The sequence below is a fragment of the Cygnus olor genome, chromosome 20 (genome assembly GCF_009769625.2).
Source record: "Cygnus olor isolate bCygOlo1 chromosome 20, bCygOlo1.pri.v2, whole genome shotgun sequence".
Taxonomy (NCBI): Eukaryota; Metazoa; Chordata; class Aves; order Anseriformes; family Anatidae; genus Cygnus; species Cygnus olor.
Genome location: NC_049188.1, coordinates 4,248,155 through 4,265,897, shown reverse-complemented (window position 1 = coordinate 4,265,897; position 17,743 = coordinate 4,248,155). Strand labels below are relative to the sequence as shown.

General features: G+C 47.9%; 1 protein-coding gene across 6 annotated transcripts in view; it reads right to left on the bottom strand.

Moving 5' to 3' along the window:
• Positions 1–17,743, bottom strand: part of COL26A1 (collagen type XXVI alpha 1 chain) — a 187,970-nt gene that overhangs the window by 157,277 nt on the left and 12,950 nt on the right. For 3 of the 6 annotated variants that reach the window (XM_040532119.1, XM_040532121.1, XM_040532122.1), the window contains exon 1: positions 16,596–16,952. The exons of 2 other annotated variants lie outside the window; for them this stretch is intronic. In XM_040532119.1, the coding sequence (XP_040388053.1) occupies positions 16,596–16,747 (152 nt within the window). In that variant the 5' untranslated portion in view covers positions 16,748–16,952. Of the gene's footprint in view, positions 1–16,595; positions 16,954–17,743 lie in introns of those variants that run through there. One more of the 6 variants, XM_040532120.1, reaches the window with a different exon arrangement.

The following is a 17,743-nucleotide window of genomic DNA, read 5'->3' as shown; positions in this document are numbered from 1 at the left end:
GCAATCATGGAGAGGAATTTCAATAAAATCAGAAGGTCACTGGCTTTCACTGGGAAAAAGTTGCTGTTCTGACTCGATGAAAGCAAACCGTGCCCTTTTCTCTGTGTCAATAGTACAGCATCCTCCCTTGCCAGAAGGACAATCCGTATGTTGTGTGCTGGAGCCCATCGTTAGGAGGGGTTCGTTACTTATATACTCCACCGAGGCCAGGAGCTCAGGTTGCCCCATGCGTGCCAAGAAAGCTAAGATTCAAAGGCTGCCAGGCTCTCTCTGTGGCATCTCTTCCTGAACCATCCAGTTTTGCATAACCACATTATTCCTTTCTTACTCACAAATACACGCCTCCCTCAACACGCTTTGGTTCCCATCAGGATCACGTTGACCAGCTAGCCCAGCGTCCTGTGACCAGATTACTCCTTGCTGCTGTGATGTAGCTAAAAAGGAGACAATCCCATCGCAAACCTCTGGAAAGCTCAGATAAAAATCAAGCTGGGTTTAAGCATCTCCTGTTCTCAGCCATATCTGAGCTCTCCCTAGGTAACTAGCTTTGGGGATCCAAGGCTGTCATTCGTCTTGCCATCCAGAGAAAAGCCAGCTGCAGAATTCAGCTGTAGGCACCAGTCTCCATGAAATGAGGATGTTCAGAGTCAAGGAACTGATTCAGGTCTGCAGACTGATGTACCATTGCTAAGAAATCCACAAAAGACTACCTGGCAGGCATGGCAGGGGCTGCATACAAGCATATAATGGCAAGGTTTAGTTCCATGCAGAGTCTGCTCTTCCATTACAAAGTTTCCAGGGGTCTGCAAATCAGAAGACATGACAAGCCACAGTAATCTCGTTGTCAATATTGATGTTTTACGCATGCCTTACTCCCACTGAGTGCTTCAGGCATTAATAGAGGTTACCCTGACTCCTGTGAAAAAAGGAGAAGATTTTTATAACAGCCCATTCATTTTGGGAAATGAATAAAACTGGAGGATTGCTAGTGTTTCTGAAGCCAGACAGCAGCAGCCATTTGAAGTAGCATATGAGCCAGAGACTCGAACAGGAATAAGAGAAGTTCCAGGTCTCCCACTCCGCTGCATCGGTCAGACAAAGACTGGAAGGAGCTCCAATCTTTCTGCCCCCAAGTAAGTCTGAAAAAGAGACTATAAAAATCAGTTCTGCCTAGCAGAGTCAGATTGGACAATTTATCTAGGTACCTCCCAATAGCATAACCCTTCCCCAGGGGCCAATATGTTCTGTGCTTAGAGCACTTCAAATACTCAGTTGCCAATAACAGTCTTAAGTTCTCCCACACAAAGTGGATTATCAGAGACTGCTGGAGGGAGCTCAGTCCTAGAGGAATCTTTACCTTAGGAGGAAAATGCAATTCAGTCTGCACAACAGCTTTAATCTTCAGCAAGTTCTGCAGCCAAGTGCATTTAACTGTGCTTTCTTTCCTTTGTTGTGTGCATGGTTGACCTTCCAAACAGCATTACCTCGAGGGCTGAACTCGCTTCAATTTATAGGAAAGCGCACCAAGTTTTGCCTTATCCTTCTGCAGCCATTGAAGTTACAGAGGCTGAGGGAAAAAACCTCTCCCTGCCGGAATTACTGAAAGCCTAGAAACTGAATAGCCAAATAGCACAGAGCCGTGGGTGCAACTCTGTTTTGAAACAGTGAAAGAACCCAGCTCCGCCAAGCAACATACAGCTTCCTCAGCCATGAGGCCATCCCTCTCCTCTTCCAGTCCCACCTCATTCAGCAGGCACCGTCCAGCTGCTGTAACAAAGCGGGGCTCAGAAGGCGATAGCACTCCTGTTACACATGCTGCATTCATTCGTGCAGCGCATCCACCCTCTCCATCAGCACTCATACAGATTATAATAGACGCAGATGGGGACTTGGAAAGGGTTGAGCAGGCAGTATGCGAAATAAAGCTGGGTCTCACAGACTCTGATCAATACCCACACTTCTGTGCCTATGCATGTCTATGGGCACATACAAGGAAAGGGCTCAAGGAGGATTTCTCTAGCATGAAGTCCCTGTGCGTTATATCCACCACCCAGCTCCTCTCCAATTGCTAGTGGCACGTTCTGCCTGAATCAAACAAACACGGTTGACCCGAAACATAATTATCCTCATCATGAAAATGAAAGATGTTAGCCCATGACTGAGCGTTCAGAAATAAAAGAGGGGTTCACTCCTTTGAAGTGTTTTGCTTTACAAGCACTCGGCTGTTTTGCTGCTCCCTCCCCCAGGCTTATCACAATCAACGAGAAGACAGTAGTTTCCAGTGCTCACAGAGGGAGGGAAGAGGAAACATACAGAAATATCTGTGGAATCTGTCTTTGTTAAATTAGACTGATTCAATGGAATTTGGCATTTGATATCCATGCAGCGTGGAAATCATGCACAATTACAACCTAGGATGTCACTTTAGCAACATAAAAGCTCCTTGAAATAGAGCTTTTGAAAAGAAGAACCTGAGCCTAAACATTTTTGCGCAGCTGGATAACACAGCTGTAGACAGGTCTCCTGCCTTCCAACACACTCAGTACTGGTCCGGTCATTCCTAGAAAGCTTAGCCCTGGAGGGAGAGTTGAAGTTAAGGGAAAAAAAAATCCATAAGACGTTGATTACAGGTACAAAGCTGGCATGTAAAATACCAAATACTTGTGTGAAATATACCTGTGTTCATAAAGAGCACATTTGCCATTTGTCTGTGTGCCCTCCTCTGAAAATCTGATCCAGAACTGCTAATGCTGAAGACAGCAGCCCTGATCTTCATTACAGTGTAAAACCAGTTTTTTATCCAAGTCAGTACCTCTAAATTGCACCAAGAAATTCATTCAGAATTAAACATCAACTTTGAAGCAGCAGGAGATGGAAGGAGTACGAGTGACAATGCAGGACAGACGTATGCCAGCTTGCCCTTAAAATCTTTGGAGAGAGAAAAACATTAAGAAAACCAGCATAAGGAGTCAGCAACCCTGTAACAATGTCCCATGCTTTATGAATGCTCCTGTTGTGGCTACAGAGCCTCCACCACCCATAAAGCTCCAACCCCTTGCTACGTTACATCACAACAAAACAATACTTTGCACAATGTGCATCCACCAAAAAGGCTAGATCAGTCTCCTGCATTTACGGGGTGAACTAGCTGGTTTTCAGTGTCTCCTCCAAACCAAGTACTTCCCCATGGAGGGCACACATACATCTGCATGCCTCAACAGCTAGTCCATGTGGATTGAGGAGGGTCTGTTCCTGAATCTATTTTTTTTGCTTATATAGCTCCAAGCAGGCAACAGCACATCTTTGTCCCTCAAATTCAGCCTTCTGTTGCCAAACTCACAGCACTTACCAGCAGCAATGAAAGCCACATGCATGACAGGAACACAGGGACTCTGCCTAGACGAAGCAGTGTTTTTCATTAGCATTATACTGGCACCAAAAACCGCAAATTACAGCGAGAACAAAAGGCAATGTCAAAAGGAGAGCACCGAGTGTATCAGAGGAGAAAAAAATAAGGTGGTACAAACAAGTTGTTGCTCCGTATCAACTGCATGATGTTCATCTGCCCATTTAACGTGCACGTTCCAGGTTCTTCTTGGGGCTGAACAGTAGAGATACAGCTATCATCGAGGAAAAATACACTCTTTTGAGAGCTAAAGAGAAAACCATGTTGAAGGAGACCCCACAAAGAAAGCATGCTTTTTCTCTTTAAGGGGATACAGATTTGTTTCCCTGAGCTGTTTCTATACTCAGAGGACTGTCCTGTGAACTCCCAGCACGACTGGCCCAAAAAAGCACTGAAAGGCAGAGCAGAGCATGAGCTTCAGACTCACAGGTGTTAGGATGCAACTGGTAGTATCTACACGGACAATTGCATCAGGTAAACAGAGCCCAAAGCATTTCTAGCAGCACTTCCTCCACCTGCCATCCCTCCTCCTCTTTGCCTGTGCTGTTACAACCACTTCACTCAATCTAGGTCTCCAATTTGTTCAGCAACAAACAAAGCTTTCTGTGGGCCCTTGTACACAAGGGCAGACCTTCCTAGAAGAGCAGTTTGTTGTGTGTCTGCCCATCACGGTGGGGAACTAGGTTTAATGAACCAAGGGAGCCTCTCCCAGGCTAGCATGAAGTTGAACTGAGCATGCAGGCTCAGCTTTATTCCTCATCGCTTCTGTTTCAGGTGGCTGCCATACAAGGAGCCAGACATAACATCCTCATTGGAAGGGCCAAAGAAACAGCACCAGTCACAGCCTTTCCTTCAATGCAAATTATAAGAAAACCCTACAACTCCCTAATGTTTCCTGTGCTGGAGGAGGGAGTTAGCAGTAAGACAGTCTAGACAACTCCATCTACTCATACTGCTTCAAGACCAACAACCCTGCCTCCCCTTTGATTTGCCAGCTCGGTCACTCCAGCCTAGGCAAGCTACTGAAGTTCAGGTGCCCATCAGCCAGCATTTGCATTAGACCTGAGACAGGGCTACTGCTGGTGCTTCAGGAAAGTTTTTGGGGGGCAGCTGTACCCGACAAACGTGCCTGCACTCGAACTAAAGAACTAAACCCTTTTCTCCAGTAACTGCTCTATGGATAAGCCAGGTCATTCTAATGGATGGGGGAGGTGAAGCCAGGGGGGCTTTTGCTTGCCAAGCTCAGAGCCCCCTGAGCTGAGCCAGGCGAGGCCCCACTTTGGAGAAGCAAAGCCTCACAAACGCTCTCTGGCTGGGCATTCACAGCGTTAATCAGTCTGAAAAACAAAACCCAAAGCCCGCGTGTTAATTTGCTATTTAAATTGAAAACTTTTTCTTCCATGGCTGCCATGTCTGGCACAAGGCTGTCCTGGGCGTTACTACAATAAAAAATAATTTGGAAAATAATCCTATTGTTCCAGTCACACCCAGGGGAGTTTCATGTGTAGGGAAGTAGGAACATCAAAACTGAGATCTGCTGCGTGATCAGAGAGCTAAGCTTGCCCTTTACAACAGTTCATTTTGATTCCAGTGCGTGCTGGGGAGCGATCCGACAGCGAGCTGGGGCTGGAGGATGTCTCAATGGCTTTACAGTTACTGATTCCTACTCGCACAGCCAAAAGCTTTCAGAAGTCATCTCTAGTGCAGCGAAGTAGCAATACTCTAGCGCAGTGAAGTAGCAATTCCCTCTGCAAGCACGCATCCACCCCTACAGGCAGTTAGGTGACCCTGTCCTTCTCTCCACTCATTCCCAGTACCCATCTAAACAGGCGATGAGCTGCCCTAAAACAAACCCAGGTGCCAGTCACGAACACTTTCTCCATGCAAAGCAGAAACCGCGCCCAGTGCTCCGCCTGACCGCGGATGCGGTACTTACAGGCACACGATATGCGGCTACGGCAGCAGCCTCTGCTCACCTTGTGCCAGACTCCCCCTCTCACACTTGGCCAGCTGCGTTGGTCCGGCACCGTAAAAAGTAACTGCAGCGCATTTGCTGCAGCTCAGCTCTTCCGTGCACAGTAGTCCCAAATCCCTGCTAGCGAGGGCTCTGCATTGCCTCAGCGGGTTTTAAACTCCCCCTTAACCAGATGGTGCATGGTTAAATCACACAACCCGCTGCACGTAGATGTCTACAGACAGACTGTACGAAGGCATCTAGAAATAAAGTGCTTTAATATATTTTCAGTTAAGAAGGATCTTCTACCTTTGACACATCTTTCTAAGTTTTTACAGGTTTTTGAAGTAGGCTCCACATCTCGTTTCCAGCCAAGAATAATTATTAGCTCTTTTTTGTGCAACCAGGTTTGTTCACTAGAAAAAAAGTCTTAAAAAAAAGTCCTTCTCTCGTGAACAGAAACACTAACACCTTTCCCTGTTATTAAAAAATTCTTGAGCAATCTAAGAAACCGTTTCAGTGCCTCAGCACTTTGGAAACCTCTATTTGGAAGGGAGATGGTCTTGAGGGAGGAGATCTACATTTCGGTATCCAGGTGGAAAATGGGTTTGATTTGGCCAAGTAATAACAGACGAAAAAAATCCTATAGCCTGTGCACGCAGAGTAGATTCCTTCGGAATGATAACAGTGCCTTAAGCATTCCCCAGGACGAACGCAGGAAAGGGGATGGGGAGAAAGTGGCCCCGAGGCAGAGCGAGGTGACAGCAGGAGCCCTGCAGGGGACACACAGAGGGCTGGGCAGGGAAAAGCCCTGCCTGCTCTGTGGGGAACTGCAGGAGTGGCAAACTCCATTAGATGGGGGCTGTAGGGTTTTGTTGCTGTTGAAGTTTAGAGTTACCTGCCAACGCAGAGAGGCAGGACAAGCTAGCTGTCTTCTCCAAGGCAAGGGAAAACCCCACAGCGTACTTTTAACCAGGAACTGGGAAGGGTGTGGAGTGAGGCATGCAAAGGACGTGTGCTCCTAAAGCAAGGGCCTCACAGGCTGCTGGGACTGGAAGCATCTGGAGCTACTGGTGAGAGAAGTGAGAGAAGCCTCGCCCTGCAGCAGCTGACACGGGACGCGCACACATCCCACTTTAGACTCACACCATCCAAAACTTGGGATCGACTCCAGGCAAAACCAGAGAAGACAGCCTACCTTCCTCCACCTCCACACAGAGTTCTGCAGAAGCAGACATTTGGTGACACAAAGGTGTGGAAGATGATTTAAATAAAACAGTTATGACCTGAATTTGATTGATGGGCCACAGGTATTTCATGTTTTTACCTTTTTTTCCCTCATCATTTGGGAAGAACAGCATCCTGCTGCTTTACTTACTGCAGGCAGACCAGAAAACCCATGAAGGGCACACGGCTGCTCAGCAACTGCCCAGCCTACAGCTTATTGTTGTGCCAGAGCGCACACGCGAGCAGCCTTTGCGCATCACAGCTGAAGTTTGCTCATGCTTTTTCTCCCTCACGCACACATACATGGCTGATTTCCTTTACACCTCTCAGTGCAGCTCGGGAGAACTATTTACATGTGGCTGGCATTCCAGTAAAAGAGGACAACACACATCCTGTAGCCGAAAAAAAAAAACGGGATGAATTTGGATTGAGAGCACTCCCACATGTGCAAGTCAAAAAGGTTGGTTGAACCCAAGAGCATGGAACAGGGCGAGATGGCAGAACAACTGTTGAGCCATTTCCTCTTGCAGTCAACGTGTCTGTGGAAACACTTCAATTTTTCAGTCATTACTGGCAATATCTGAGCCTCAAATTCTGTGGGCTGTGTGCAACTCCAGACAAATGCCTTTGTTTAAAAACACACAAAAATATACAACGGAACTCATGGTGGCATCCTGCAAAGCGAGCCTCCCCTCCTTAAGGCACAGAGATGCTTACATGCAGATCAGTAACCCAGGCATGAGCAGCACAAGGTGCCTCCCTGACTCCAAGAGACAAGGTGAAGCACCCTTTACAAACCCATCTAGTTTTTAGCAGCGTTCAGCTCAAGAGCCAAGTTGCCACGACTATATCCCGTCACATCAACTTTCCCACCGCTCCCCCCCCTTCCCACCCGCCGCAGACAGACACAGCTCCATCCTCACCTTCCCAGACGTCAAGCAGAGACTCCTCCAAAAGGTACCTGGGCGCTGGAAGTTTGTTTGCAGTGAAGTTGTATGGTGGTTTCTAGAAGCTGCTTCGAAAACCCCCTAGTTCAGACGCCTTTAACCACTTGGCAGGGGCTGACAAACAATTAGAGCTTGATTGTTTCAAACGACATTACCCAAGAAGATGAACGTGCTGCTGCAGTCCTTGCAATAAATTTCCAATGGCTTTGGTTGCAGAGGTTTTGAAAGGGTTTTAGCAGACTTTCAGTTACACTATCAGGACTCAAGCATTTTTCTGGTGCTTGGCAAAACAGGATCTTATTATTTCTGCAACACGCACTCAAAGCTTATCCGCAGGCCTACAGACTAATTCCTACAACTTCGTAATCCAAAATTTTTGTATCATTTGTGATATACATTAGCGACTTCCAGTAACAGCAGCCCAAGAGACAGCATTTTACTATGCGATAGTTCAAACCATTTGGCTCCGTGCTGCAGCCCAAAATACACTGCAGGGAGGCTATATATTTTGCTGCAGGTTATGCTGATTTACAACAGCTCTAGGCCAAGTGCTGCAGCATCCTACAGAGCCAATTTGCCTCTTTCGCTCTCGTATGTAAGAGGCAGCACGGGACCAGAGAAAGCTTGCAGCATCACAGCCCAGACCTGCCTTTGCCCAAAGACCGGTGCTGCTTGGTAGCACCAGCGGCCACAGGGCTTTCATCGCGTGCCCAAGGGTCACTGCTGCTTCCACGGGTGTGTAATTAATTCAGCTTCCAAAGCTCTCGCTGGAGAAGGGGAGAGGAAGTACCACAGCCTGTGCCACTGCTGCTCACTCCAGCCCCACTCAGCACCTCCCTCCCCAGCCCCTAAACTAACCTCTTCTCTGTGTAAGCCAGGCACAGACCAACTCCCAAAGACTAATTTCAGTCATCTGGGCTCCGAGAGGTGCATTAAACAAGGAGCACGACGACCTCCATTCTGTAAGAGTGGAAGTTTACACAAGTGCCAAGTATTATCATGGATAGATTTTATTATAAACTTCTACATGCATTCCCATACAATACGTTGGATTTTGCAGCTTTCCATGTAAGATCTAACCACACCCTCATGAAGTACTCCCCAGAGCCTTCCTTTACATGAAGGGAAATATTACTATTCCCTTTTTATTCAGGGGAAAGAAAAAAGTCAGAAAGAGGAAACGTACAAGTCTCAGTTCCCAGACTCTGTGCTGCTCTACAGAATACACTGAGCATTGAAGGGAATGATCTTTTTCTTGGGAAACAGGGTTGAAAACAAAGCCTTATGAATCAGCCAGCTGATAATTAAAAGCAACTAAATCCAGATCACTTTAAGCTGCACATGAGAATCTGGACTCCTCAGATGCCGAATTCCTCTGCCGACCAGAAAAGCCAGGGTCACTTGCCCAGCTGGTCACCATTGTTCTGTCCAATAAAGTTCTGGCAGGAATGCATGTTTAACAAAATACAGAGATTAGGCATAACAAAGAATGCGGCTCCCCCCTCTCTGTTTAGGTTAGTTGGGTTTGCCATGTTGAAATACTGAGGCTTACACATATCAGATTTTCTCTGTCCTGTACTGCTAGTGCCAGTGACAGACACAAGCTGACAGCCCAGTTCTTAGGATCGACACTATTTTAGCTTCAAGTTCATTAAAAGCAGCATAAAAAGCTTGCCTCAAAGCTGTAATGACCATTAAATCAGCGTTCTCTTGGGGCTGTAAAGTACCAAAAAAGAAAAGCTCTCAGTACCTCCAACATGCCAGAAACAGCAAGTTAGACCAAGCCGAAGAATCAAGGGGCCATATTTCAAGTACCTTGCAACAGGGCAGCTCATCTTCAAATTGCTCAGATTTCCTACAAGAAACCTAGCATCCAGTAGGTAAATACAGCATCAGGAAGGCAATGATCTTCCTAACGTCTGACTCAGCTCCTGACAGTTCAAAACCAGGATCTTTTGCTCAATCTACAACCAGGCATGCAAGATTAGTCAGATGCCAAAACGTCACAAAACCAAGTCATACAGGTAATCTTACAGAGATCTTCAGAAATCTTGTAAGGCTTGTAGGGATGCAGCTTTTACCGAGTCAGACACCGTGTACAAGGCAGCTCTGGTACCTCACAGGGTCAGCAATTTCTCCACTCAAAGACAAGTAATATTAGACAGAAATTTGAGATCCATAAGTAGATTTTCAAAGGATATAGCCCTTGGAGAACTGTGTGCAAGAAGGCTAGAAACAGCCTGGTCGCACCTTAGTTATCTGGAGGTACCAAGGATTTCTGAGCTCCTGTGCGGGGTGGGTATGACAGCTTGCACTGCACAAAGTGCAGTTTATAGGTAGGAAGCATCTAAGAGCCTGTTACGATGGCAGTCTCTCCTCCCTTTCTGCCTTCCTAAAAAGCTGGAAAATTTTCTGTGAGAGCCACACATTAAACTGGAACGGGTATGGCTGAGATATGGAGCTGCCAACAGCCAGATTCAGGTTTTTCTTCTAGGAGAGCCTTTTTTTTAGTCATCCTAGCACAGCACCAGAAATCACATTTTAGCTGGTGTCCCTTTCACTGCCACCTGAAAATGAAAACAACTCCAAGTTTGTACAAGGTAACAGTGATGAGATGAACAGCCAAACGGCACACACTGAGCAGGGTGGTAAAAACCAGACCAGGGAAGAAAAGAGAATCGGGCCAGAAGAAAGACCGGAAGCCAAGCAACCTGAGGCAAGAGGAAGAGAAGTGGCATCAGATGGAAAAGCCTTTTCCTGTAGATGAGCGGCATTTCCCTCGTGTTGGAAGGGAACGTTCACGCCAACCCCTTTACACACAGAGGCGTGCTGGAGAGCTGCTGGTAGAGCTGTCACCCATTGCTGCCTCAAATAAGGATTCAAAAAAGCTCCCTGTGCTCTACTGTGTTTACAGCAATAATGAGAGCCTGGAGGAAGGGGTTAGGAACATCTGAGTTTAATAAGGGCTGAGCAGCACACAGCAAAGAGAAACGTCTGCCCTTCCGTTCAGGGCTACCACACCCCACCAAGCTCCGCAGCACCCCGCCAATGGGAGGCTCGGCGCAGAGACGTTATGTCATCCCGGCAGCCGCAGCAGCCCATCTGCCCCAAGCCTTTTCGTGATGAGAAGAAGCATTTTGAACCAAGCTGAGAGCTCCCAGCACCACTCTTTTGAAGGGCTAAATAAGCACAGTCCTGTGGGGGAAGAGCAGATGGAGACTGACCCCAGGCACAAGAGAAGCCAAGAAGAGAAGGGAAGTTTTTGTGCCTTAACCGAGCAACTCCATCTCACAAGGTCATCGCAACAGGGCAAAATGGAGATCTAGCTCATTTAGCACCCACACTGCTGCCTCTTCTTAGTCCTAAAGAGCTCCAACATCCCAACAGGTCAGCAGCATCCTGCTCTGTAAGAGAAACTGGAATAGAAGACCAGTCATTCAGTACGCAGCTTCTGCAGTCATATTTGCTGCACCCCGTTTCTCACAGCCTGTCTCCAGAACCGTCCTCCTATGAAGCAGGTATCTTTCATAAAATGCCTTTCTCTCCAGTGCCTCTATGTGATACTCTTTTCCCACCTCATGTATATGAGGTTTTTTGTTTGATTTGTTTTTTTAACCTCTTTTCAAGTATTACATTGCAAAGTGGAAAGCAGGAATCAAGAGTATTTGTCCATCTGCAGAGTCAAGAACAATTTACTCAGTAGACCTTGGTTACAGGACCATGTCCATGGGGATATTTCCCTAGCCCATGACTTCACTATGCTGGTGTTTCTGAGATGCTCTGCGCAAACACGTGCCTGTATCTAGTGCAAGTACTATCAAGGAATATCACTTCCATCCAGTTCCTAGGGGCAGAAAAAGTTGGAAGCAATTAAAAGGACGTCTGACTCCATAACCTGATGTCAAGATTGGACATGAACAGATGCGTTTCTAGGCAGTGGTACCTCGCATTAAAGTTGAAGTTAATGTTTTGACAAATGACTTACTTGCTCAGCGCAAAGTTGTATAGCCGAGTACCGTCAGCCCCAATCAGCTCTCGCAGGACAGACAGGAGACACGCTGCACAGAGGTAATGGGAAGAGTCCTACATGAAAGCAGCTCACAGATACCTTCTCTTCTCAGCTTCAAAGAGGTTTCAAGATCAGCTGCTATAATTGTAAGAGGCAGATTCTCTTTCGAGACAAACCACACAGATATGAAAGAGCAGACTGATCTGTCCCAAACGCTATGTGTTAGGAAGCTGCCTTCCGCTTTCATCTCAACAGCATCCACCGCGGGCCTCAGTGTGAAAGCCATTTCTAAACAAATAGGAGAGGTTTCTCCTTTGCCAGAGCTACGGTTTCCCTGCTTTGGGAGCTGAAAACAAGCCTTAAACCTGAAATTGTATATTTTTGAGAGGAAGGATAAGGGAGGCAATTATTTTCAAATAGCCAGGCCTAAGCATTACAAGAAATGCTTTCACCCAAGCACACTCTTTACATATTCATCTGTTCATTTCCAAAAGAAGAAAGTTAAAGAAATCCAAAAAAAAGCCAAAACATCTCAACCAGATTACTCCATGTAATAAACCGCAAGTTAACAAATAATTGTGTCTTCCTAAAAAGGAAATAAGGAACAAAACCCATACGAACCAATATCACCTTCCCCTCCTTTGTTCCTTTCTGTAACACTACCTAAGGACTCCAGTTCAGGTCAGTGCCACTTTGTGCACAAATACACTGAGAAGGAACTTTAATATTGTTCAATTACATGAAAAGTTGAAAATTTGCAAGACAATAACCCAATTAGTAACATTTCATTATTTAATTTTTGCAGCTATAACCCTTAATAGAATCTCTGCGATAGCTTTGGCACAGGCTAGCTTTAAGCTCAAAGCCTCAAAATAAACATTACGCTTCAGTGAAAGCAAATTTAAGCACTGCCTACATCTAATTAAAAGCGAATTGAGAGCTTTGAGCGTATTGCAGAAATGAGGTCCAATGAATTTTAACACCACACTACAGGAGAGGTAGCCTACACTTTACAAAACAATGTTTCCAGACGTGCTAGGTCTAAAGCAAGAAAGCTTGAGTAGCTAACCCATTATTCTAACTCTGTAGGCCTAAAGCACTCGATGGTTTCAGTGCTTCATTATTTTTAAAGACATTCTTATTTTTTCCTCTTTATCAAGGCACAGCCCAATAATATAAAACAAAGACGTGAGCTAGGATCCAAGATTCAAGAACCCCAAGCAAGGCTGTTAAGTTTCTAACCTGATGTGTTTCAGCTAGGATTTTAGTGCACTAACAAGCTCAGCTTTGAGAAACTGAACAAATAAGGGTTATTGAAAGAGACGCATTTGTTAATTTATCCGAGGGGAGCACAAGTTCACTGCCACCCATTGCTTTGCCTCTCTGCTGCCTTTTCCTTCCTCGAGCTGGAAAATGAAGCATACATGAGAGGAAATGATTCACACAAGCATCTGGAAAGGCAAGACAGTAGGAGATTTCCTAAATGAATACAATTTACTGCAGTAACTACAGTCACGTCTGGTATTTCAAAGCCATTCCAGTGTTGCTAAGTCCTTACACTTCCATCAGCTTCGCTGTTTTAATTGCATTGCAAAGCTCCAGCACTGAACCCCGCAAGTCAGATGAAGATCAGATGGCTGCAGAGTCCAGGAAACAAACACCGGATGGTTCAAGGGTTTGGTGATGAGCTCAGGACCTTCTGACCTCTTGGTTACCTGGGTAGGGCACTTCAAAGGGGAATTAGTGCTGAGAACTCAGCATGACACAAATCCCAGTTTGTTTGCTTGACATCCCCACACAGTTCGCAGCAAACCATAGAAAACCAGCGACCCCAGGCAATGAATGGTCTATTAGGTGATGGAGGGAATGACTCAGAAAGCAAGATTCTCTCAGAAAAGGGAAAAAAACACAGTTCTCCAATATGTATACTCCACACCCACTTAAGAGCCACAAGAGGTTCAGAATGTGGGGCTGAAATTAGGTTCAAACAACCTTTCTCTGGGAAAGAGAGAATTAACAGAGAGCCATCAGGAAAACTCCAGAGATAGTGTCGTCAAAGTGCTGTGAGAGTCTACATAAATCAGGATACTCATTTATAGGTCACCTTTTAATGTCAAGAACAGGCTTCTATCACAGGAAGAGACCCACACTTACTTGAAAGCACTAAAAACTCACCTAAGAGGCTGCATTATGTCACAGCTTAGTTGTGCACAGTCCTTCAGATAGGGCTGGGGAGGGCCAACTCCGTTCCTAGCAAACGCGCAGTTGTAGGACCACGCACAACACCGGCAGATATTTTGAAAAGAGCAGACCTATGGCAGGTCCACCCAAACACCGTGACCTTGAAAGCCAGCCATTCAAGTGTCCTGTTAGGAGACTGCCCGATTCAATGGGAATTTCAGACAAAATAGCCAGGCTGCTACACTACACAAGGCCAACAAGCACTGCTGCTCGGACTTCAGGCATTAGTACTTGGGCATCCCCTACAGAACTTGACAGCAATTCAAGCATGTGCCAAGTTAGACTGCAAACATCTTAACTAATAACTAAGATCTGACATTAAATCCAACCAGAACGTGTTTTTTTTTCTAAAAAAAAAAAAAAAAAAAAGAGACAAGCAACGTTTCCACCAGAACATTTTCATAATTCCATTCTGAAGGATGTGCATAATGCTTTCTGCTTCCCCCTCCAAATATTCCCTACACACACCAGAGACTTTTCATGTTGCTCAGGGCCTCAGAAAAAGCATCCAGCAGTCCTCAGAGCCTTGGGAGCCCATCTCCAAGATGGCCTGCAGCCTGGATACCAAGGCCTACATCAGCTCTCAAGCTTGGAATGGTTTCCTACAAAGACAGGATATTCCAGCAAAATTGTGTTTGTTTTTTCCCTTGGAAAGATACAACTTTCTTGACAAGTCAATTTTTTTAAAAAGTGACCACAGATTGCCAAACAGCTCAAACGTGTCTTCGCTTGCTGATCAAGGACAGAAAGACAACTGCAGGAACAGGGAAGGTCTCACATCGGGAGCCGTCAGCTGCAGAGCATCACATCAGTACGTGCTGCGGGTACCAAACAGGGCGGGAGCTGCAGCAGTACCGTTTGGTGCTCTGGCCTGTCTGCGCTTGGCTGAGGGCATCCAGGAGGCACAGCAGAAGTCACTGGACAAGGCACGCACTGAGAGGTTTGCCAAAAGTAAGTCTGCAGAAAGGAGGTGAGAATGGCTGCTGTTGCCTAATGGCAGTCAGGTGCTGTAAGGTCACCCGTTTGGATAGCAAAGGGGGCACTGAACAGTGCAAACAGCAGTTTGTACCAGCCAGACTCAGTCCCCTGAAAAAAAGTCTTCACATCCACATAGATCAATGTCAAATTTTAGAGCAAAAAGCCTCGTCCTTCATCCAGCACCACATTCGATCCAGATGAGCACAACCACCCCGACCTGAAGCTGTGCCCTGCAGGAGCCTCCCCACAGAGGTCCAGCTCTGTGGCTGGGTACAGCTTTCCCACACGGACTTTCCCAGCAGAAAAGTGAAGCTGTTAGACATTTGCCAACAACAAAACTCCACCACTCAATGGGAAATTCAAGCACACAAAGATTGCTTCAACGTGTGATATTTGACTAAGTACTCCAATTTTTTATTTCAAAACATCCACCAGTGATTTTTCCCTCCCTTCAATTTATTTCCCCCTCTGCTTTAAACCAGAACGGGAGATACTCGCGTGGCAAAGTTCCACTGGACAAAAAAAAAAAAAAACACACTAAAAGATTTCCCAACATCATTGTTTAAATTAGCCTTAGATGGCTTTATACAGCCCATTATGGACTTGGGGAGGGATGTGTTCCCCCGGCAAAGGGTCGGCTATCCAAACAACTGAGGCCTGGGAAAATGATGCAGGAGTGTGAATTGGGGAAGGCCTTTGGTGAGCAGCAACACAGTCCTCGCTCAAGTAAGTGTGGTAGCTCTGAACAAAGATCTGCAGGCTAATAGATATGTAAGACAAATGACATGTGGTTCTCATTGCAGCTCATGCTCGGGGAAGGGGGTACCTTGGAACGGATCCAGCTGGGATAGGTTTATCCCATTACTCTCCTATAATTTTCTGCTGTTTCAAACCCTTTGACAGTTACTGTAGTTTAACATCACACCCCCTACAGACTGAGGCCTGTTTGACAGGCCAGCAAACAAAACCACCCCCACTTGGAGAAGAAATATGCACCATATGTGAGGGCTGTGCGAGGCTAGCACCCACTCTTGTGCTCGTGACACGGCGATCGATGCAAATCGCCGCGCAGGAGCCCCAGCCCGGTGCCTAGCCCAAAAAGCCAGGGCCAACGAACCTCAGCCCTCCTGCACGGCAGCAGGACTCGTGCACACCGGCTATTAACGAGGGAGGGGGAAGGGGGAGAGACAGGATGGACGAGCCCTGAATATTAAATTCCCAAGTTCCCATTTAAGGGAATTGCAGGAAAAAAACAGTGAAATTCAAGAACAACTGGAGTCAGGTTAAGCCACTCTCCCGCTTCATACAGTGCGGCTCATTCATGTGAACAGCTGTTTCACCTCCAGAGAAATACCCAGAGAAAACAGAGGGGAGGGGGAGAAGACTAAATTGTTTGCTCTACTGAAGCAGCAAGATACAGTAAATCAAGGCTGATTTATATTGTCTACGAGAAACCGGCTGGGGAAGGGGAGGGGAGAGAAGCGTGAGCTTTGGTTTTAAACAGCTATTTGAGAGCTGGGGCTCTGGAGGACAGCTCTGTAATTAAGCTCTTTCCTTTGTTGAGCTGACCAAGTTCTTGCAGCCGAGGGCTAGCGCAGTTCCCTCTGCCGGCACCCACCGTGGCAGGGGGCTGCGGGGACGCACTGCCCACCGCCCCCCATCCCTCCCCGGCGGAGGGGCAGGCAGGAGGGGAGCTTTTGGCCAAAACTCGCCTCTCGCTCACCGCTGCTGCCCCGTGCCCCGGCAGGTAGGGAGCCTCCCCACGCAGCCAGGATGGAGCGGAGCAGCCCGGCTCCCCCCCGGCCCCCCCAAAACCCCTCCCTTCCTACTCACCGGCGACTGGCGAAGCCGCTGCCCGGCGAGCCGGAGCTCTGCTCGGGGTAGTTGTGCTGCAGGCTGGACGCCGGGAATTGATAGAGGAAGCCCGTTCCCAGCGCGCATCCGTGCAGGCAGCAGCACCAGGACAAGAAGAGAGCGAACTGCATTTTTGCACCGCCGGGGGGGCTCCTCCTGCTCTCCCCGCTCTGCTCCTGGGGCACTGCGGGTCCCGCGGCGCGGAGGGCCCGGGGGAAGCCCCGCTCCCTGCCCCAGCCCAGCCGAGCCCGGCGGCTGCTGCCCGCGCAGGGTCCGGGGCTGCTCGGGGCGCCCAGGGCGCACTCCCAGCCCCCGGCTGCCTTTTCAAATTTGGCGAGGTTGGCCCCATTCCGTCAAAGGGGGCGTGGGGCTTCGGCGTTAACCCTTGGCAGGCCTCGCAGCACAGCCCGCTGCCGGGGGGAGGCACCGGCAGCACCCCGGGTACCCGGGCACAGGCAGCGCCTGCCCGGGCCCGAGGCCAAACCGCTGCCCCGAGCTTCCCCGGCTCACCCCGAGCCCCTTCTGGGGAACCCCCGGCACTCGGGTGCCGGAAGAAAGCCGCCCCGACAGGGCCAGGCCGGTGCCTGCTGCCACAGTGGGGCAACGGAGTTACACAGGTGATGTGCGAAACATAAGATCCTAGGGTCATTAGGGTTAGAAAAGAGCTCCAAGATCCTCTGGTCCAACCATCCCCTACCACCACCGTCACCCACCAAACCACGTCCCCAAGCACCACGTCCAACCTTCCCTTGAACACCCCCAGGGACAGTGACTCCACCATCTCCCTGGGCAACCTGTTCCAATGCCTGACTGCTCTTTCTGAGAAGAAATGTCTCCTCATTTCCAACCTGAACCTCCCCTGGCACAACTTGAGGCCATTCCCTTGTGTCCTATCACTGGTTACCTGTGAGAAGAGGCCGAACCCCCGCTCCCCACACCTTCCTTTCAGGCAGTTGCAGAGAGCAATAAGGCCTCCCCTGAGCCTCCCCTTCTCCAGACTAAACACCCCCAGTTCCCAAATAGATATTTTGGTCCCAGAGAGATAATATAAAAACGGCTGGGCTCATCCCCTCCCTGGGTGAGCACCTACCCCTTCCCCCACAGTGCCCACCTCCAGAGCCTGCACA